Here is a 22,301-nt window from a genome sequence, read left to right on the forward strand (position 1 = left end):
CCCAGTTTCTGTGGCAGTAGAAATGCTGGGTATGAAGCTGATGAGGGACACAGTGAGGCTGAGCTGGGAAGGGCTGTGCTCTGCTTCCATGGCTCTTGCTTAATGAAGGATGGGATGTGGCCATGCCTCAGGGGATGTGGCAACTCAACACCTTTGCTTGGCTCATCAGTGACCCACCCATGCTGAACCTCACCTATAAGGGTGCCAGCACTGGCTGGAACACAGGGCATCATGTGGGAAAAGGGGCCACGATGTGACACAGCAGGGTCCAGCCTCCATGACCAGGGGGACTTGCCAGGTGGAAACACAACTTCCTTCTGCACTGACTCACAGCAAAATATTTTGAGACAGTTCAATTGAGTGCTCTGTTTTGAGTCATAGTGACTGTAACTGCAAGGTTTTGTTTAGATGCTCCTGGCAGAAAAAGGGTACAGAGAGACACACATATACAAGTAAGCAAATAAATAAAAGAGTAACATATTGGAAATTTAACTTTTTATGGAAAAAGCTTCCTGCAGGAAAAAAAAAAAAGACTGTTCAGTTCTTTTCCTGCAGCCTGGCTGGGCACCAGTACAGACTGTGCAGCAGCCCTGACAGCTCCAGAGGTCACCAGGCACACATCTCCCCACCAAGGCTGCTCCTTTCCCCAGGCAGCCTGGAAACAGCAGGAGTTTTCCTGTCACTTTCCTCTACCACTATATGCAATTGTTATGTCAGAAGTAACAGGAGGATCCTCTACATTTTTCCCATCTTGATAGGCAGTGGATAGATCATAATTAAATCACAGCTTCGCTTGGAACTTTGTTTTTGTACTGAGGATCAGGGCAATCTGTCAGTCTGCAGGGCTAGATATATATTTGTGTGTATATATTATTAATCCTTATGTTTTTCACAAATAATCCCATGTGTTCTTGGATGGAAAGCACATTAGAGCAAGTCAGCGTCCTCCCTCATCCTGTTTGTTCCTCCCTTCTCTCCGAGAGAACAATGACAGCAGGAGGAAGTCTCGCATTGGTTTGTTACTAGTTTCCAGGCAGTTTTGCTTCCAGCTTCCCAACTACAAGCGCAGCATTGCAATCCCCAGGCTGGAGCAGACACAGACAACATCTGGGTAGAAAAAAAAAACATTATGAAAGATTCGGAAGGGTGCTCAGACAGTCCTGGGTGTTTATTTCATTGAATTCATCATTTTGATGAAATTTGCCTCTTTATATGCAAGTGAGGGCTAATGACTCTGCACGGTATCAAGGAGTGATGATGTGCAGCTTGGGAAAAGGGGATAAATCCAGGCAGGCTGCCGTTGCTGCAGGTGATGTGCAGCCCTGCATGACTTCAGCTACCTGCCACTTGGGCAGTTCATTACCAAAAAAAAACACATTCTGCTGCACCCTCACATTCCTGCAAGCTGAAACACCAGTGCTGCCATCCCTAGTCCCTGTCATCCCTGCTGCCATCAGGACAAACAACACTGATAAACTAGTGATGCAGTCCCCCTGGTGTGGGCTGCCCAGCGAGCCAAGGGTGAAGGCACCGATGGCACCGATCCTGCCGCTCCTGGGCAGGTTCCATCATCTCCTTCTGTTCTTTGGTCTGACTGTGTCCCCCATTCCTGCCTGGGGAGGCTGCACCTCCAGCACCAGCACTAGCACAGAGCCTACCCACAACTGCACAACTGCTTTGAATACAATTTATTATTATTTTTTAAAGCACATCTCCAATCAGAAAGTGTAAGAAAATCCCATCCGCCTGCCAATTGACTCATGTGTAGGGTTTCCACTTCCCAGATCTGCATATTGTAAGCTCCTGACACAAGTTGATGTTCTAAGTACAGCTTCCATACGGTTCTCTCAAAGGCAACAGATTTTTTATACATATATATTTATATATGGCACCTGGTTTGGCAGGAACCACATCCGAAAAAGGGAAATAAGGAAAACTAAAAGCTGTCTCTACCTAGCTATTGCTGGCTTTGGAGGGGGTTTGGCCAATTCCAAACACAGCATCAATCTCTCATTCCTACCCAGGACAAGAATGGGAGGCGGTAGGGCTGGGATGGCTCCTGGGTGTGGAGGGAACAGGTCAACAGGAGGTCGACAAATCCAGGTGTGACATCTGAATGCTGCTGCAAAAGGGCCAGTAGTAGACCCGAGTACCCCGAGGAGCACAGGGCCGGGGAATGGCTGCTCCTCTGGCACCAGCTGGAGAGGCCCTGGTGCTTCCCATGCTCCTGCCCGACAAAATCTGGATTCAGAGCCTGAAACTGGGCAGCTTTGTCCACCAAAGCTGTCAGGCACCTCTGGGGTGATGGGGCAGGGGGGGACCCAGGCAACCTGCACCCCTGGACCTTTCTGCTCAGGTCCAGCCTGGATCCTTAGACCTTTCCGCCCGCTCCCTGTCGGGAGGGGGTCTGGATACTGAACAAGCTCGTTTGTGGAGCACTGTGCGCGCACCGCCCCGGTCCCCCCGAGCGCCCCGATGCCACCACAGCCCCCACCTCACCCCGTCCCGTTCCGACTCTCCGCATCCCGCAGGTCCCGCCGCATCCCCCGCCCGCCCCTTGGGGGGGCTCTGCCCGCCCCCGCTCGGCACCGCCCCCTGTTGGCGGGGCGGCGCCGCCCCCGCGGTGACAGACAGGGCAGGGCGGTGCGGGTGCGGTGCGGGGCGGGCGCGGTGCGGCGATGCGCCGCCGCCGCCGCCATCCCGGCGCAGCCCGCGGCGAGCCCTGCCTGCCTGGCCGCCCGTAGCTCGGCCGCGCTGCGGGCGGAAGGGCAGGGGCGGCGGCGGCGGCTTCTTGTTCCCCGGCTCCCCGCATGCGGAGGGGCGGTGAGTAGCGCCAGCGCCGCCGCCACTGCCCGCTCGCTGGCGGCGGGGCCGCCGGGCCGGCGGCGGAAACATGGCGAGCGACTCCCCGGCGCGGAGCCTGGACGAGATCGACCTCTCGGCGCTGCGGGTGAGGCACAGGGCCAGGGCTCGCCGGGGAGGATGCGGGAGAGGCACCCCCACCACCCACCCATCCATCCTCGCATCCCTCCATCCATCCCTCCATGCAGCCCCCGGAGGGGAGGGGGCGGCAGGGCTCTGTGTGTGTCTGTGTGTGTGTGCGCTGTGCGCCTGCACGGATGTAAATGCGGGTGGATAACCGTGTGCGCGTGCATGTGCGTGCCCGCCGCCGCGCGCCCGCACGCGTGTGCATCCGCACATGTGTGTGTGTCTGCACGTGTGTGCGTATTTACACGTGTGTGTGTGCGTATTTACACGTGTGTGCGCGCCGGGCCGGTCTGCGGGCGCGGCAGGTGTGTGCGCGTCTCTGTGTGCGCACCCGCGCAGCGCTGCGGGGACCGGGTGCGTGCGGCCGGGCGGGTCCCCGCGGCAGGGATGGCTCGGCCCCCCAGGAGCCCCCCGAGCCTGTGGACGGGCAGGCACACAGGAATGGTGGGATCGGGCATCTCCGGGGTGCCCCAGAGCCCGCACCCCTCCCTCCCTCCCGGCCCCGCAGCCTCTCCATCCCTCTCCCGCTGTGTCCCTGCGCGCTGTCTCCTTCTCACCCCCCTGGAAAAAGAAGCCCGGCATATACCCTTGAAATGTCAGACTCGTCAGACGTGTCAGTCTCGGCGTGGGCTGTGGCCTGATGTCTCCCCTGGTCCATTTTTCCTGTAACTTTCTTCCTTTTCCCCCTTTCTCCATCCTCCTGGGCGTTAAGAGCAGCTTGTTGGGAACGAGCATGGGGAGGCATTGGGAGGAAGCAGCGTTTATGCGGGAGGCAATAGTGATGCTGCTTCGTGCAACCTACTGGCATAGACAAATAAATAAAATCAAGCAGAATCCGCAGAAGACTTGCACGAGTGTATTTTTAGAACTATTATTTGCTTCAGTGCAAGAAAAAAAAGACAAGTCTATCTTTATTCACTTGCCCTACTTTCTACCTGGTGAGTTTCTGGTTGTTTAATAGTGTAAATGATTGCTCAGCAATACACAGTGTAAATGAGGTTGGACTGGGGGAACCATCCGGCTTAAAAGCAGACCTGGAGCTCATTTTCCCTCTTAGGTGGAAGGTGTTTTGGGAGAAAGGTTGCTGAATCCGGTGGAGTTAATCCAGGAGAGAAGTATCATTTGTGGGGGAGGGGGCCCTCTCTTTCTTCTCTGCTCTCTGAAAATCGTTTCTTTATTTCAATATTCATTTTTAACATCTGTGTTGGAAGGCATATTTGCATTAGGGTCCTATTTCTTTTTAAAACTGTGTCCACACATGCTTAGGGTTTTTTCTGTGTTTGTGGCTTTTTAATAACAATGCACACCACATACAGTCAGGGTTTTGTTTTCACTTTGGGAGGAAATGTATATTCCCTGCCTCTCCTGGAGACCCATGGGTAGTGCCTGGTCTGTGAGCAGAGTGGTGGTAACCAGAGACAAGGGGACTGACAGCAGGGTGGGAGTGCAAAGCCATGTCCCCTCTCCAGCCTTGTCCTCCTGCCCAGCAGTGGCCAGTCAGGCAGCACGGGGCTCCTGCCACTTGGACCTCTGCCCTCTCTCAGGGGGAGAGACCTGCTCTGACACTTTCCTGTAAATGATGAGAGATGTGGTGGTTTGCAAGCGAGACAAGAATAGGAGCTTAATTTGCCAAGGAATAGATCTTCTTCTAAACTAAGCTCTTCTAGCACTTAGAATAATTGTTAAAGGTCATAAATTCAGCAGATAGGGCACGGAGCGTGAATCATTCCATGGGGTCTGAATCAGAAATCAATAGTAAATTTGCTGCCTGAGCACAAAACATGGCAGGGAGAAGTAATTCCCCAAGCCTTGCAAAATTTTATTTATTAGCAAAGAAGTGTCACATTGCTGTGGGTTTGTAGGTGAGACAGTGGGGGAGATGTTGCTCTTGTGCAGCCTGTGTTTGAAGGGGTGAGGGAGGGCAGTGTGAAATGCTGGGAGCAGGTGGTGACTCAAAAATGTGGTGAAGGGGTTGATTTGTACCCAGCAGTGGGAAAAGGAAGTGCTTAGGCCACTTACCTCCAAGTTTGAGTCACTGAAATGTTGCAGGAGGCTGGGGTTTATGAACAATGAGCAAATGTGTGTAAGAAAGGTGAACCTTTGACTGCCAGTTTGCCCCATCCTTTGCTTTGGCTTCCCTGCTCCTGTCCCAAGGGAGGGAGGTGGATTTGCTGTGTGCTGATGAAGGCTGAGCATGGCACAAGCAGAACCTTGCACACATCATTCATTTCCGTTTGCCTCTCCCCTCTGGCTTATTGAGTGGGATTTGTAGGGCTGGGCTGAAAGGTGACATAGGAGGTAGCAGGAGCTCCCATTTTTGCCACACTGGAGTTTATTTTGGCTACACAGTTGGGTTCTGCCACAGCAGTGCATCTGCTTGAGGTGCTGGTGGCTGGGCCAGGAACAAAGCACTGAATTCTGATTAAAATGCACAGTCTGGTGCATCGAGTAAGCACACTTTGGGCTGGCTCCTGCCTTCTTCGTGACAGGTTTCTATCCATCACTGTGCTCATTTCCGTGGTATCCAGGTGTTCCTGTGTGGGTGCCGAGGGCTGAGTGTGCTAGGAAAGGGCAAGGTAAAGCCCTCAGCATCAGAAGGATTCTTAGAACAGGGATGTTCTGGTGGTGGTGCTGGTAATGAGTATTGTTAATGTTGCAGAAAACTGTAATTTAAAATGATGAGGCCATTGAACAGGTAGTGCTGCATATGATACTGACAAGGGGATAAGATAAACTACATTATAATGTTCTTTTGCATGGGCAAGGAGATATTTTTGCTAGTCCACTCAGCATGTTTAATAGCCGGATGACCTGGCAATGTTATTAGCAGAATAATGATTAACACAGGGCTTCGCACAGCCTGTTGACAGGCATGTTTGAGAAGCAGATTTTTGCAATAAAATGAGAATGAGCGTGGGGAGGGATGCAGTGGGCCGTGCTCTCTGGTGCTAAATGCACAGCTGATCCCAACAGGCGAGAGCAGAACGTTGGGGCTGGGTTTGGCAGTTTTTCCCCTGTTTTTTTTTGTCTCAGTGAATGCAGGAGCCTGTCATCTCTTGCTGAAAGCAGTGGCCTTGATCCTTCTCAAATATTCAGGTCAATAGCTTTTCCTCTGCTGCATCCATCTGCAGGGCTGGGCCTCTGGTTGATGTGGCAGTGGGCTCTGCAGTAGCTGCCACAGCTGGATTCATCTGGATGTGCTTTGCAAGGTGTGTGGGCAGTTATAAAAGCTCTCAGGAAGGAAAACCTTTCTTGGGGAGCTGATAACCCCTGGGCTGACACCATCTTGGGGCCAGCAACCCCTCCTGCTCTCAGCTGCCCCTTGTCTTCTGAGTGAGGGGCTCACCCTGGGTGTAGGTCACCAAGCTCACCTGGGATGTGTGGCTTGGCTGAGGGTTTCCTGCAAGGCTGGGATTTTAAAAAGAGCCTTTTTTGGGAAGAAGTAATTGTTTTCTTCATGTACCTGGATGTTAATTTTGGTCTGAACTCATTAACAAAACCCAAGCTTTTGTTATTTACTTTAATGAAGTGCTGATGGTGCAGTTTCTGGAAACTGGATCCTAAAAGCCTGTTTTGGAGAAACAGTTGTTTTGGAAAAGCCTGGTCTTTAATGCTCAGGCTTGGAGAGGAGGCAGCACAGAATTAAGGAGCTGGTGGGTATTAGCTGTTGTTGGGAAGAATTAGATGAAACTCAAAAATGTCACTACTCTTCCTTTAGCTTTGTTTTGTATAGAAGTGAAGTGTTGTGTTGTGGCTATTTGTTTGCATTAGATGGTCACTATCAAGTGAAGATAAAAGCTGGGATGTTTTAAAAACCCACAAAACTCAAACAAACATGTTGGCATTGTCCTGTTTCCAGAACTTCGTCAGTTTATGGCATATTTCAGCATCATTAAAGATTTAGGAGAAGTTTTAATGGGGGATAAGCACTGCAAGCCACCACTCAGGACCATTATCCTGGCAGCATTATGTTAGTTTTCTTCTTCCAGCACCTTTTGAAAAAAGCTTTGTAGCTCAACAGAATTTGGGCAGCTTTTGTAAAGGTCACCTTCTTCCTAAATAGAAAGAGGAAGAAATTTGACTAGAGATGACTTCTGGAGATTAAAAAAGTCATGAAAAGCTTCTCTGTGCTGCGTTTTACATGATGTGCTGCCATGCAAAATTTGGGACAGATCTTCAACAAATAAATATATAGTCACAGTTCCCGAGGATACGCACTCTCAGGAGTCTTCCATCAGGGACTTCAGCTGTCCTATTCCAGTCTCATTCAGTGCATATGTAAGCTGTGGACCATGACAGTGTCCGTGTACTTGGTGTATTTTTGAGCCTTTTAGATTTTTGACCATAAAATCTTGGCAAATAGAAGAATACTGTTTTGTGAACCACCAAATCATGGAATGGTTCGGGTTTGAAGGGATCTTAGAGCTCATCTAGTTCCAACTCCCCTGCCATGGGCAGGGACACCTTCCACTAGATGAAGTTGTTCAAGGGCCATCCCTCTTGGCCTTGGACACTCCCAGGGATGGGGCAGCCACAGCTTCTCAGGGTATTCTGTTGCAGTGCCTCGCCAACCTCTGAGTAAGTAATTTATTCCTAAAATCAAGTAGAAATCTTTCCTCTTTTAGGTTAAATCATCCAAAGAGATGGCAGTGTCCAAATCTCAGCCTTTTTTCTGCATCTTGCTTCCATTCCTTGAGCCAGGAGTGCTGATAGCGGTGCAAACATTTATCCCCTACACATGCATGTTTATTTTTGGATGTGCTTCTGAGGAGTTAGGAGCAGGCCTGTCTTCTGTCTAATCTTTCTGTAAGGTTGATTTTATTTTTTTCCCTCCCTTTTAGAGTTGTGCAGCCCAGATGGTTTTCTTCTGCAGTTCTCCATTGTCCTGTATCCTTCAGCATTGGTGCTGTGGTTCCTCTTCCTCTTCCTTTGGAGTTCTTCCACAACACAAATGTGTATGGTGTTTTTAAAGGCATGGAGAGTCTCTGTGTTCTCACTAGTAGTGTTCCTCTGCTGGGTAGCCATAAAAATTAATAATTTGGAGTGAATTTATAGCAAAACATATGCTTGAGCAGGCTGAAGTTTGAGCACAAGCACTTCGTTGACTCAAGGTTTGAAGCAACAAAAAGCATTTGATTGGTGTCCATATTTAAAATAAAGGGTCTGATTTTTTAATCCATGCAAGAAGGAGGAGTTAGAGGAGATTTTATCCTTGCTATGTGAAGGTAGTTTTTATCTGCCAGGCTCACAGATGTAGTGGTACAGTTTATGTGGGGTGAGGGGGGGAAGTGGGTTGCATTTGATCTGTATGTAAATCTTCACGAATGAATCACCCAGCTGTGGAAGAGATGTCCTTGAAAGTCATCATTCACGTGGAGCCAGGGCAGACAAAAGCTGCTGGCACCTCTTGGGCTTGGGCTCTGAGCTGCTCCCTGCAAACCCTTGCCCGAGTCCTTCTAATGCACCCTTACACTTTGCAAGGGTAATTATAGATACCAGTGGGAGTTCTCTGCCTCTGACCTGCAGACCAAGGACAGAGTATTGATCCCTGTTTCATTTCTTCATGCCTCAAATACAAAGAGGGAGAATTGTGCTAGGTTTCCTGTGCTTCCCCCAGTGAAAAGCTATCAACCAGTTAAAAGCGTGCATGGTGTGGAGAAACAGCATCAGTAAAAGGTGTGCCTTGGAGTTGGGAGAATGGCATTGAGGGTTCAGGACCTACCACCTCAAGGCAGCTGCTCACCCCGAGGTATCTGGGGACCATATGGGTTGTTTTCCCTTGCTGCCAGCTGCAGAAGAGACCTGGAACATTACAGAGTGTCATGCAGACCCACATTCCCTCCCCCAGGGCTTTGTCTGACTCATTATCTCTCCTGGTGTCTTGTTTTGGCCCTGGCTACTCTGCAGGTGCCCTGCTCACCTGCAGGAAAGATAGATCTTCCATCACGTGAGGTTTCCATTTGCTGATGCTCAGGTGCCTTCTTTGTTACCTTTCACACAGCCATAAAACAGGCTGCAGGTTGAAAAGTCTAAGTTATTGATAACTCCATTAAGTGAGAGGTGATGTTTCCCACTTACAAGGCCAGTAGCTTTAATTTCCTTCTCCCCTCCCCTCCTCCTGTTCTGTTTTTTCACTTTGAATTGTGACTGCACATTCAAACTGATGGACTGTCTGCTCTGGGCTAAGGGAAACAATTCATGTAAGTGAGATTTGATGTTTTCCATCTAAATCATTTATGACTTCCAAAGGAGGATTGTCTAAGGAACATGGTCTTTGAGAAACGGATGCTCCCCCTCTCTCTGTGTTCCTCTTCCATGGTTGTTTCCAGATGAGCCCTGTGAGGTGAACATCCCCTTCCTGCAGTGGGATGAGGATGCTTAGCACGTAGGGCCCCAGCCCTGAGGAACTCCTGCAATGGGTCATTAGTGAAAGGAGAGGAAAAGCTGCCAAGGTTGGAAAACACTGATAAGAAGTTCAGTCCTTGCTCAGTTATAACTCTCTGCACACCTGATTTTATTTTGTAATGGCGGCTCAGAAAACCTTCTTTCCCTTTGATCCATAATGATGCTTTTCCATGTTAATGTGCTGCAGTGCTTGCCAGAAGTTCAGAGTTCCGTGTTGGTAGTAAATGATGGATAATGGTTATCAGATGGGCAGCACTAGAGTATCCAGATTGGATACCAGCACCTCCTCCTTCCATATCCAAGGGGAGCAAGCAACATTTACTGTCCTGTGCTCAGGTGCTGAGTTACCCTGAGCAGCAAAAGGTACACACTTTGCTCTGCTGCAAGGAGCCAGCTCTCCTCTGCCACAGGAACCCTGTCAGATATTAATGGCTTCGTGCAAACACCACCCTCCTGTCAGGGAGTGAGGCCTGAACGGGTGACACCGTCCCATCCTTTCCATCCTTCCCATGGATGCACTCAGGCTGAAAACAGTCATAGCCTCTGGCAGGCGCAGGCACAGCTTGGTTTGTGCAGCTGGCTGTGAGCAGTGAGTTGCTCTTCTGAGCAAAGCCTTAGCAGTCTGAGTTGAACATCCTCTTGGTTTAAAGCACTACTGCTGCAGCGAGGGTGGGTGTTTCGCTTCACGTGAGTGCACGTGTGGTTTTGAGCTTCAGAGTGCATGAAATCTTTTGTTACAGTTTTTGCATGTTCCCTCCAGCAGTGGCATTTTGGGGTGCAAAAACTGTTGCTTTCGGAACAATAGGTTGTTCTCAAAGCAGCACTCAAAGCCAGGGATTTTGCCTCAGATGTATATTCTTTTATAAACTAACAAGAAAAAAAAAAGAAATTTAGGTGGCTGACAGTTTTCCCCCCACTTCCTTTTAAAAATTCCCTTTTCTCCTAAATTTGAAACTCCGCAGGAAAAAGCCTGCTGCCAGCTGAGTCATGTGTTCAGTGCATGACAGAAGTGGCTGTTTGGGACCATGCCCTTAATCTGCTGGATGATGGCTGTAGGATGCATTGGAGGTGGTAGAACCTTTGCCGAGGAAAAGATCGCACAGCTTGAATCTAATAAAATGTGTCTAATAACTGCTGTAGTATGCTATAGAAATACAAGAGATCAAAGCTTCAGAGGCATTTATTTTCATAATTTGTGGGTCACATCCTCACAGGACTAATTGGGTGCTGTTTGATGTCCAGGCAACAATAGAAATCTCCCTCTAAATCAGAATATATTTGCCTTTTCCTTTCTCTTTCATACACAAGCATAAAAACTTACTGTGATCTTGAGATAAGCTGGCAAAAGTGAAGGTACAGATCTCCTCCCTCACTGCCATCTTTCTTAAATGTGATAAGAGGTTGGTGAGGCACTGGGACGGATTGCCTGGAAAATGGTGGATGCACCATCCCTGGAAGTGTTCAGGGCCAGCCTGGGTGGGGTATTGAGCAACCTGGTCTAGTGAGTGGCATCCCTGCCCATGGTGGGGCATAGGCTTTAAGGTCCCTTCCAACCCACACCATTCTATGATTCTTTTACACTGAGGGCTATATAGCTGATACTGTTTACCTGGTAGATGTTGATTGTTTTGATTAAGGTTGGTGCTTCAGGAGTACTAAGCCTGATGGCTGTTGCCTACCATGCTTCTGCTTGCCAAAACATGAGCCAAGATGAAGCCAGAGAATGAGCTTTGATGGTGCAGCTCAGTGAATGTCCCCAGTTGTGGCTCACAGTCATGATGGTCGTCTGGCATCTCAGCAGTGTGGGTGGTCACTCCCAAAACACAGCAAGTCAGATGGGTGTGAGGCACTTACAAACTTGTTTATATATACATATACATACACACATATATATATATGTGTGTGTGTGTATATATATATATATATATACAAAAATAAGCATGGACCTAGCTGTTCCCTCTTAAATCAAGTAGGGTAGCATGGTGTGGCTATGAATGGCACAGGCTGTGTCACTGTCCCATAGACATTCTTCCAAACACAGGCCAGAATTCTCCAGGCTACTCACTTTAATGGAAGATGCTGAATTAGCCATGGACCTGTTCTGGCACATGAAACATGGCTGGAAGGGAAGGGATAGTGCCCTTAATCTTGTGGGGTTTGTGTTTTATCCTCCCACTGAATACTCAGGGTGGGTGTCTGGGGCATGGCTTCTCTTGTGTGCCTGCAGATGCCATCACCAATTGGGGAGGAAAGAAAGATGGGTGTGCAAGGAGACTGTTCTTTGAGAAAAACCAGAGGCCAAAGCAACAAAATGAAAAGGACTTTAAATGCATTTTCTGGCCATGCAGACAGACTGTCTTCAGTGCAGTAAATCTTCAGCCTTTATGTATTGATCAGCTTCAGTAAATAGTGTGATGACTGTTCTTCCCATTGCTATTCTGTAGGGATCGGTAAGAGGCTGTAATAGCTAAACGGGATTCCAGTAGTGAGAGCAGTTTACAAATGCTCTCCAAAGTGATCCCTGTGACTGTGTTTGACTGCTGTAAATGTAAACAGAGTTTTCCACTGGTGACCAGGCTGGTAATGGCTGTGTTTTCTAATGGGCAAAACTGTGTTCCCTGAGCCAAGTGTCCTGCAGTGACTGTGCCCTGCCCTGGCAAGGTTGCTGTCTGTTCTGGGAAGCTGTGATGGGTATGTTGTGTGTGGGGTGAGTGAAGAGAACAGGAGTGGAGAGGAGAGGTTGAAGTACTGTTGAAATGTGGGGCTGCTTGGCTAGGAAATGGAAAATGGCTGAAAATGACCCTTTTTATACCAGCCCCATTCGTGGCTTATAAGAATTTCTTCAATATTCATGTGATGCTGAGCACAATTCAAAGTGATTTTGCTTGTTGAGCTTTGCCCCTGCTCATGGAGGCAATAATGTGATGTGGCAGCATGAAAGTGGTTTTGTTTGAGCTCTGGGCAAGCCCCGGATCCTTGAGCAATTGCTACAGTAAAGCACAAACAGAGGAGGAAGATGGGAGGGACAGCAGTGCTCTGTGGTAGGAGGGATGGATGGAGAGCTCTTCTAGTATTAGCTGCTGTAACAAAGCCCATCCAGAACACCTCCCATTGGCACGCCCACGTTTTGTGACTACCTGTAACTACACCACGGTGGAAGAGTTCTTCCAGAGGTGATTTGGACCATGAGCTGAAATCCAAAGTTGCTCTGGAGACAGTGAAAGGAAAGATAGGATGGAACAGATGTAAAATTAGCATCACAATATACCTTTAATTCAACTTAAAGGAAATAATTGAAGAGTAGTTGTCACTTATGTTTGTGACCTCTGCCAAGATGACTCATGCTGAAATATGATATGAGTCACTTGTTAATGATGGCCTGTTGAGGAAAAGGTGCCAAATCCCTGTAACTTCTCTGTGTGCTGTAAAGTCAGGGTGAAGAAGTGTGTTCAGGATGTTATTGCCTAAAAGTAACTGATACTGAAGAGCACTGAAGCACCTTTGCTTGGCTCTGGGAGACTCCAGCAAGAAAAGGCAAAGGCTCTGAGCAAAAAATGGTACTTCTTCTTTGGCCTTGGTTTGAAAGAGCCACACAATGTTGTCTACTCTTCCCCAACCTGCTGCCTTGACATGATGGTCCCTGAGGGTGGGGACCCTGATAGCCTCTCCTTCCTGCCAGATGGCTCAGCTGGCTGGAGGGCAAGTGTCTGCTGGTGGGAGGCAGGTTAGTGAGTGCTCAGCTGTGCAGTGATCTTGGCAAACCATGGCAGTGGGCTTAGTGCAGGGAGGAACCCTGGCTGATGGGAGAGCAGGAAGGTCCCTGGGGACCACTGATGGGGAGCCCTGGACTGGAGTCTGGGGCCTGGGGGATGGAGTGAAGAGTTACAGTCTCTGCCATGTCATCCCTTGCAGCAGGGGCTTTGCCAGGCATTGTCCCTCCATGAGCTCCTCTGATGTCTGCCAAGTGGGTGCAGAATTAGAGGGTTTTTTATGGTCTTAGGGAACCAATGGTGCTTCTGCAGCCTTTAATTTGAGAACTTACTTGTTAATCATCTACTAGCTGTCTTAAGAGCTTCCTCTTACTCAACTAGTGTTTTTCCTCTAGAAATGAGATTTCACAATCCATAGAAGAGAGAGCTAGTGTGAAGGTGCTTGTGACCAGGGGCAAGAGCTCACCAAGAAGTGAGTGGCTCCTGTGCTCATTCTGAGGATCAGTGCTCTTTCACATGGCAGAGGGGCACCTTGCTCTTGGAAAAGGCTTCCTACTTGTCAAAAGCTTGATGATTTTGTCTGTGGTCATGAAATCCTGTGATGTGCTAACACCAGAAATTAACTTGAGTATTTTTCCCTATATCTCATAATTGTAGAGGAGCATGAAAAAAGGCCTTCATGAAAGATCATGATCCCAAAGGCAAATAACTTCAAGTAGTTTATTGAAAATTGAGGGGAAAATAAATGGTGGTAAATATGTTAGGCCTTGCCTTCTCTCTTCTGAGTAATGCACCAAAACAGCCAGAGATGCTTCTGCCACGCTTTCATATTCTGAGTGAGCAGCTGCCTACCTCCACCATCCCTCCCCTCTGCCACCATTCCTAGGTGTATCTTGCCCACTGGATTTTGCATGTTGTCAGTCCAGACAAGACTGCCAGATCCCACTCTGCCTTATGCAACACCAGTGTGGGCATGTGGAGACAGGAGAGTGGTGGTGAAGGTCTGTGGAGGAAGGTTGGGGCTTGAGGGGAAGAGAAGGGATGGACGTGAAGGAGCAGAGCTTTGCAACCAGATGCTCTTATCAAGGCAGCCTGAAGCAACTGGAGGACACTTAATGTATGAGTGGTTGCATTGCAGCAAATTGGTGTGTAGTACCTTAGGAATAGCTCTCTGAGAGCCAGGAACACTTCCTGTAAAGAAGCTACCAATGCAGTGGGACCCAGGTCTTGTACACACCTTCATTTTGTCTTGTTCCTTTGGTAATTATCATCCTTTCCTGCTTTAGCACGGTGGTCCTGGCACTGTGGCAGCTCTTGGGAGCTCTCATCAGGCCTCTGGCCATCCTTATCAGCTTCAGCATCAGAGCAAAGGAGGAGTTTTGCTCTTTGATAAGGCAAATCAGAGCTGTTGGTTTTCACTGAGGAGCTGGATCCCACCTGGATTGGGTGGAGTAAAAGCATTACAGGTTTGAATAGGCAAAGACTTTTTCATGTGATTCAAAGGGAAGAACACCTTGTAGATGGACAGACTGTACCACCCAAAAAGCAGCACAGTGTGGTTGGCAAGGGAGAAGAGTTGTAAGTTCAAAGCTGAAGTTGCCTTCCCAAAACCCTTTCACAGTAAATTGTGGTTTTGCTTTTACTGGTTGATGTGACCTCTTCCGTGCTGCTGGTGTAGAGTGAAGTGCCTGCACAGAGGAAACGTCCTCAAGAGAAGATGCAAAAGCCCTGCTCATTATCAGAAACAAGTAAAACTGCTCCAAGCTAATATGGCTGCCCAAAAATAGAAGTGGTGTTGGGGGGAGGGACTGTCTTCTGTGTTCATTTGCCCTTGATTTTCATGACATTTTGCTGCTCTATATTATGTGTCTTGTAGGAGAGACACTGTATCCTGGTCACACTGAAGCAATTCACAAGAGCATGTCCTTGTGTCAAAAAGCATCGGGGAGAGGGACTGAGGAGCTTGTTAGGGGTTTAACAGTTAACTTGCAGAATGCAGTTGTTCAGGTTTATTCCCTCATTCTGCTGCTCACAGGTTCACAGCCTGTCCTTTGCTGTGGTCTTGAAGCCTTCCCTGGGGCAGGTCTGAAAAAGGGGTGTGGCTGGTGGTGAGACTGTGTAGTGGGATGGGTCCCTGGTGGTGGTGGGAGCAGAGGGCATCCATCAAATGTGCACCTCCTCAGAGGAGAGTCACAGTGCAGTTGAAGGTTGCAGCCTCTGCCAACCTTTGGAAAACCAATCTTTACAGTTAAAGAGAAAAAAAGAAGGGAAAAAAATCACTTGTAAGACTTAATTACTGTGGTATTGTTATTCAGCATTTAAACCCCAAGTTTCATAACTGCCTTGTGATATCAGCATTCATGTTCTTTGTCAGTATTATGCAAGCAGCTCACCTTGTGATCATGAAATACTGAAATGTGCTTTCTAATGCTCACCCTTGTTTCTCAATGAGTCCATAAAACCTCTTCTGCTTTCTATTAATTAGGGAACAATATGACATTTTTCTCTTAAAAAGAGCTGAACCTTTTTTATTTTTATTTCCAGTTCTTGAGTCAGCTGCTCCTCTGAGACCTTTTTGTTCCGTGTGGCTTGACCAGGGTGGACACTGCATTGTCTTTTACCACTTGGGAGGAAGCAGGAAGTTTGTGGATGTGTCTTAGGGGCAAAGGTCTTGCTGGACTGGAGCAGTCCCAGCTGGTTGCTGGCACTGGTGTGGTTGATGTGATCTGCCTTCAAGGTTAACTCAGACAACTGGGAAAGATGGGAACAGGCCCAATGGGGTAATCTTCTTCCTCACCAGCAGAGCTGAATTACTAGCTTACTTGTTGATGTTCAGTTGTTTTCCATCTGTGAGTTTCTATTTCACACCAGAAAAGCCCTTTCTGTACCCCAGAAGGAGTTGTGCTGTAAAGCAAGATCCAGGGAGTGAGGCTCTGGGCTTACCTATGGGAGCATCTGGCTCATCCAGATTTTGCTGAACAGTATAGTAGACTTCCAGTTTTTCTTCTGATGAGCCTGGTTCTGCCACTCGGTGGCATCCATTAGGGTGGCACCCATCCAGTGGCATCCATTAGCAAGGGTGGGACAGGGAGGTTTATCCTGTTCTGTGGCGGGGTTACCTATGGGGTAGTTCTGCAGGTGACTACCTAGAGGTGATGGTGGTCTCTGGATACTTTATTGGAGGATTCTCACACGATTCCCTTGACTTACAGAGACATGGAATTTAATCTTTTGTCTGAGTTTTCTCAAGAAAAAGGAAATGGTTGGGTTTTTCCTTCCCAGCAGAGGGAAAAGGATTGGAATGTTTCTCCAAGCACAGATGTGGAGTGCAGAGTGCTCAGTCTGCTGAGCACTGGAGAGGATGTGTCTCCAGGCCAGTGCTGCTTCTCCACTCCTTTAGACTTTGCTTCACATACGCATCCGGAGATTCACAACTCTTTTCACATGCTAATGAGACCTTTAGAGATAAGATGCCCAGTGGGAAAAGGAATGCTAGGAGAGTCTCATAGCAGGGGAAATGGAGGTGAGGAGAAGTTAAGCACCTTCTCTAGGCTGTCTCACAAGCCATGCAGCTCTGGCAATGCTGAGAGTAAAAGTCAAACCCTTTAGCCTTTTGTCCTGTGCTGTAGCCATTAAATTGTGCTCTCCTAAGATTAGATAACCTGTGGTTTTAGTGTCTGCAAGACTTGATGAGCAAATTCCTTTGGATAAATGCTTTTCTTGTATACTTGCCAACACAGTGATGTTTGGGACATGGGGGAAGGGAAATAACTTGCAGGCGTCAATTTTCAGGAGATGAATCAGATGGAGAGGTAATACCCAATAGGTTAGAGCTCTTGGAAAGACTCAGTGATGAGGATCACATCCTGCACCTCTGGTTTAGACTAAGTGATATGGGGAGCACAGGGTGCAACTGTGCTGCCAGCAGCTTGAAATGAGTTTGACTGTTACTGAACCATCTAGATCTCTGGCAACAAGATGTGGCACTGGAGTTTGTTTGGGCCTTGGGATAGATCCTGAAGGGGTTGTAGTTGCATAGTACTTGGTGTTACCTCAAACAGAAAGTCCATCCTGATTTTAGAGCACTTGCAGTCTGGGCAAAGTGATAGCTGAAATGGTTTCCCTGCAAAGTGAATTACTCCTTTTCAGTACATCAGGTTGTCAGAGGAGGAAAGGATTGCAAAAGCATCTTGGTCTTGTAATTTGATTTCTTTGCTATAGCCTGGGGCTGTAAGGTGGACTGGAGCTCAGCTGGGCATGCACTGCAGTTGGCTTATAATAAAACTGCATCAGCTGCTCTCCCTTCTGACCAGCAGAGATGGTGATGACCCAGCTAGGTGGGGTGAGGTGATGCTCTCTGAGGATTTAGTGTGGCCTGACAGAGTTCGTTGTACTGTTTGTTTTACTTTCTGAGATGGTGTGTTGTTGCTGAAACACGTGGCTTTGATTCTTGGTTATGAGCACCCTTATCTGCTTTCTGAGCCATTAACTCTGTCTTGCGCACGTGAGAACCTGTAAGTTACTTCATCCGATAAGGCTTTTTCTTATCAGTTCTGATGTTTACTGTGTAGTTGAAATTATTCTAGGAAGTAAAAAAAAAGGGGCGGGAGCCCGGGAATTACAGCTGAGAAGTTGTGTTCCTCTTCTCTGCACAGACCAGCAAGGTGTCAATAGAAAGTATGAATGTCTCCATGTGTCAAGCTGGAGCTGAGTTCTTGGTCGTGTAACGTGTCTGGAAAGAAACATATGTCCTGAGATTTCGTTTCCTTCCTTTGTGCAGAATCATCAAAACACCCCTTTTGGCCTTTTAAACTCATCATCCTGCTTGTGAAATATTCAGAAAAGCTTGGACTGAGTTTGCATCACTGTCAGTGGGTTGAATCCTTTTGGAGTGGCTTTGATCTTGCTTATTCCATGCTGAGTAATTTACACTCCTCTCACATGAGCAGCAGCTTCAATGGATGTGCCGCCCTCTGAGAGTCTGGCCCTTGCAGGCTCTCAGTTTCTCCTAATCGTGAGCATTTAAATGGTATTAAAGCTGCTTATTCAAGTCTTGTGCTTTTTTGGAGTCATTAACACCTCTGCAAAGAAAGAGTAAAACTCTAGTAGAGTCAGCTGGTGGCACTTTGCAATGGTTTGAATGGTAACCCGGAGTTCAGGGCATGGAGAGCTGAGCTCCTGAGCTGGGAAGGTGGTGGTGGTGGCTGCAGTGCCCGTGGGTGGGGAGCTGGTGCTTCCATGCACCATGGAGATCACCCTGCGAGGTGTTCCCCTTCAGCAGGAGATCAGGGCTCCTTTCTGGGTGTGAGGACAGGAACCTCAAGTTCTGGTTGAGTCCCCCCCTTGCCATGTTTCCAGGCTAGCAATGTCTTTCTTTCCATCATGTTTTCTGGATCTCATTTAAGGGCACATTTCAAGTCATGTCACCAATTTTCTTTTGAAGGATCTCTGCTGTTGTTACCTTTACAAAGAGATGATGTTGAGAACAAAAAAAAGAAAAAGAAGCTGGCTTTTTCACCTTAATTGTTGCCTTGAGAGTCAACGGTGCCACAGTGGTCTCATCATCCTTGTGACCATGGAGAGGTCCCACTCTTGCTCTCGTTGCTTGGTCTCTTGAGCCAGTTGAGCTCTGCACTGATTAACAGGAAATTATCATGACTAACGTTAGGCTGGTAGAAAAACTAATAGGGGTGAATAATAGCACAAGATACATGGAAATCAACATTTTTCTCCTTGGAGGCTGTAGATGTAATCCACTTAATATTCTGTGGAACACAAGATTAATATTCTTCAGCATAGTATACATGAGGGCTTTTCTTTTTAGTTTGCTGAAGCTGAGGGCAGGGGATTAGGAGGGGGGAAGGATGCTGACCCAACTTCCAGAGGATTCAGAAACAGTGAAATCTGGATAGAGGAGATTAAACCTCTTCCTCTGTGGCAGGACTTTACTTCAAGAAGTGTGGCTGGGTGTCTCCCACTGGGATGGCCCCTGTTGAAATCTGGTAGGGTGTCTTTCAACTCTGTGGATGTGTAAAATACAGGGAAATGAATCTGAGTTCCTTGGGCTGTGTGGTGTGACTCTGCTGGTGGGCTCCCAGTGCAAAGCCAGTGTGTGCAGCATATGGAAACCAGCTCAGCCTTGCACTTGTCCTCCTTCACAGCATACCTCTGCTGTAATTTAAACTCATGGAACTTCTAAGCTTTGTAGAGGTTCTTTTATAATAATAATAATAAAGCAAAGCCCCTGTTCTTTTTCTTTCACGGGGTGGAAAGAATGCAGTGACTTGCCAAGCTTAAAGAGGAGTAGATACAGCAGAAATAAATAAATCAAGCCCACTTATTTTAAGTTGATTAATCTGATATGTTCATAGTTTTCTAAAATAAAATCTAGCCCCAGAGAATTTAGCAAATCAAATAACAATAACAGCAATTAATTTAGCAGCAGTTACGAATGTTTCCCATCCCCTTTTCACATCCCTACACCCACATGATTAATCTCACAGTTTATGACTGCAGGCCAAATCCTGTGTGGGGATGTGCAGTGTCTCCCTTGGGCTGGAGAAGGTGGACCTGAAGAGCTGACCCCATTCCTGAGTATGGGGAAGGATTGTGGGTGGGGGTGGGACGGGTTGTTGGCGGATGCTGAGCTTCTGGGGTGTCCTGTGCCTGCAGGAGGGCTTGGATTGCTGCTGGATGGGATTTCTTTGTTGAAAATCCAAATATTGAGAACTTTCTTTCCTGCTTGATTTTCCTGTTTCATACTGGTCTTCAGCAGGCTGGTCCCTGTGGTCTTACAAGGCTTGCTTAGCTGCTGTGTGCATATTGTGTTAATGTTTCCAGCCTGCTTGTGTGAACTAATAAAAAATCCTGGAGTTCTGCAAAGAGTCACATAATGTCATGGTTGATTCCAGGGACCAGAGCTAGCAGAGTTCCCAAGGCAGGGCGGTGTCACCGGGCTGTAATTTGACAGGGAACACAGCTGATCCCACAAAGCAGAAAGTGCTGGTTGGATTTATGGGACATCGTAGTGATATGCAAAGCAAAACCAGCACATCTTCCTGGGATGTCTGTGTGAGACAGGTCCCTTTGTCTTATCAAAAGTGCTGTTGCAATGCATATATGAAATAAACTAAGCTTAAGAATCCTTGCCCCACCTCTAAGTATTTTGGGGCACTGGGGTTTGAAATAAGAAGCATCTCTCTGAATTTACAAGAGTATTTCACAATATAAGGAGCCACCAAGAAATACAGAAGTCTTACAATGGGAAATACTTTATGCCCTGGCAAAAAATTCTTGCAAATCATTTCAGCAACTGTGGATTGTCCCTGACTTTCAGGCTGTCTTTTTGGCATGTGTGAGGCAGGAACTTGCTTTTTGCAGTGGGACCTTGTTTTCCATCCAGTTTAAGTGGGTGTCTGTTAAGACCAAACCTTCAGACTCCTTGCAGGGTCTGGCATTACTGGAGACAGTCTGTGAAATGTAGGAAAAAAGGTGAGAAGCCTTCCCTCTCCCTTCCCCACAACTTGTTAAGTATTGGGAGAGAAAGGTATTTCTAGATAGGAAACATGCAAATTAACTTTTTTAAATATTCTTTTAAATAATTTTGCTGCTTTGTCAAGACAATTCAATGTAAAAATGAGTTTGTACTACATGGTTTTGGCAGCTTGTTTGTATAGTTGTGGGATTTGAGTTTTTTGCAGTCTCTCTTGTGAGTTCTGCTCAGTAATTTGAAGTGTTTTGGTCCCCACATTGTCCTTTCTTGAAACTCTTGCTACTGGAGAGAGTTATCTGATCCTTTCTGGCTAACCAGCCCTTGTAGAGCCAAGCATGAGGAGCTGATGACAAGTGACAGGCTGGGGGTAAACTATTCAAAAAGCCCCAGACCAGCTGATAACTCTGTCTCCAGGTGATCTGTGAAAATTGGACTGATGTGGGATACTTAACTGAATCCAGTAGGGAAGTGTTATTTCTCCAGACACTTAAATAGGGACAGGGAAATAATAAAAAGTAGTACCAGTTGCTTTAAGCTGGGATATAGAGATGTCTGATGGGGAAGGCTCTCCACCAGTGTTGTCTCTCTCAAGACCCATGTCTAACTCCTCTGTTCAGGTGGCATTTGGGGCTTCCAGCAGCTGCACGAGGTGCAGTGTCTTTGTAAAGCTCCTCTGCTGCTGAATGAATAGGAATGGTCACAGCTCTGGCCCAGATGCCTTCTCAGCTCTTCCTTGGCTTTGAGTTTCCCTGATGAAAGTCCTTGGAATACATGTCTACATGCCTGGCCTGTGTGTTGGTTGTTGCCTAGATCCCTGCTGTTGAAGGCTGTAGTCTGTGGGTTGTTGGTGGCACAACAGCACAGTCCTTTAATCGCTGACAATTTTACTGATCAGCTCAGCAACCATAACTTAAAACCAGACACAGAGGTACAAAACCAGCCTAGTTTTAAAAAGCAAAGGGTATTAAGATTACTTTTATTTTGCTCCAAAGTCCATATGGGAGTGAGACGTTCTCCCATTTTAAGGCATCCCTCTGGCTACGACTCTCACTGCAAGGAGGGAGAAAGGCTGACATTTCTTGACAAAGGCAATCCCAGGTGACTGACCTCAACAGCCTCCTGTGAGTGCTGCAGAAGCTGGGATGTCCAGTCTGCAGTGACTTGGAAAGGTGCAGACTGGCTGCTGAGCTGTCACCCCTAGAGACGTCCACAGACAAAGACAAGGGTGACCTCTTGTTGGAGGCTGAATGTTTGCCTGTATGTGAGAGAGTGAGCTCTGCTTCTGGTGTGAGGTTGGCATCAGCCATGCTTTGTACAGGCTCTAGGAGTGGGATGTTAAGAGGCCATGGTTCCCAAAACAGCTGCCTTGGTAAGTAATTAAACCAAGTCCCCCAAGACTCCATAAACCTTTGACAGCATTTAGTGGTGGGGTAACAATTTCATCTTGACACAAACGTTTGCTGGCCAAGGTTGAAACTCTTTACTTCTCAGAGGGATGAGATGTAAACTTTTAGGAATATCATCTAATTGGTCTGAAATGGCAGATAAGTGACTTCCAGTGAGGAGAGTGTCCAGCTGCTATGCTCTAATTGATGTCTGCATCCGAAGAAGCATGGTACAATACTGGTAGTGACTTCAGATCTTCTGGGGACTATAGATGTGATTTATAATTGGCACTGTAGCTTTTTAGAGACACTGAGCTTAGC

General features: G+C 47.5%; 1 protein-coding gene across 4 annotated transcripts in view; it reads left to right on the forward strand.

Moving 5' to 3' along the window:
* The first annotated feature begins 2,619 nt into the window (after nucleotides 1-2,619).
* The window catches only part of TNIK (TRAF2 and NCK interacting kinase), a 153,640-nt gene continuing 133,958 nt past the window's right edge, over nucleotides 2,620-22,301 (forward strand). For 3 of the 4 annotated variants that reach the window (XM_071566604.1, XM_071566606.1, XM_071566605.1), the window contains exon 1: nucleotides 2,620-2,950. In XM_071566604.1, the coding sequence (XP_071422705.1) occupies nucleotides 2,894-2,950 (57 nt within the window). In that variant the 5' untranslated portion in view covers nucleotides 2,620-2,893. The remainder of the gene's footprint in view (nucleotides 2,951-22,301) is intronic. The other variant, XM_071566607.1, reaches the window with a different exon arrangement.

This window comes from Pithys albifrons, chromosome 11 (assembly GCF_047495875.1).
Source record: "Pithys albifrons albifrons isolate INPA30051 chromosome 11, PitAlb_v1, whole genome shotgun sequence".
In the NCBI taxonomy this organism is placed as follows: Eukaryota; Metazoa; Chordata; class Aves; order Passeriformes; family Thamnophilidae; genus Pithys; species Pithys albifrons.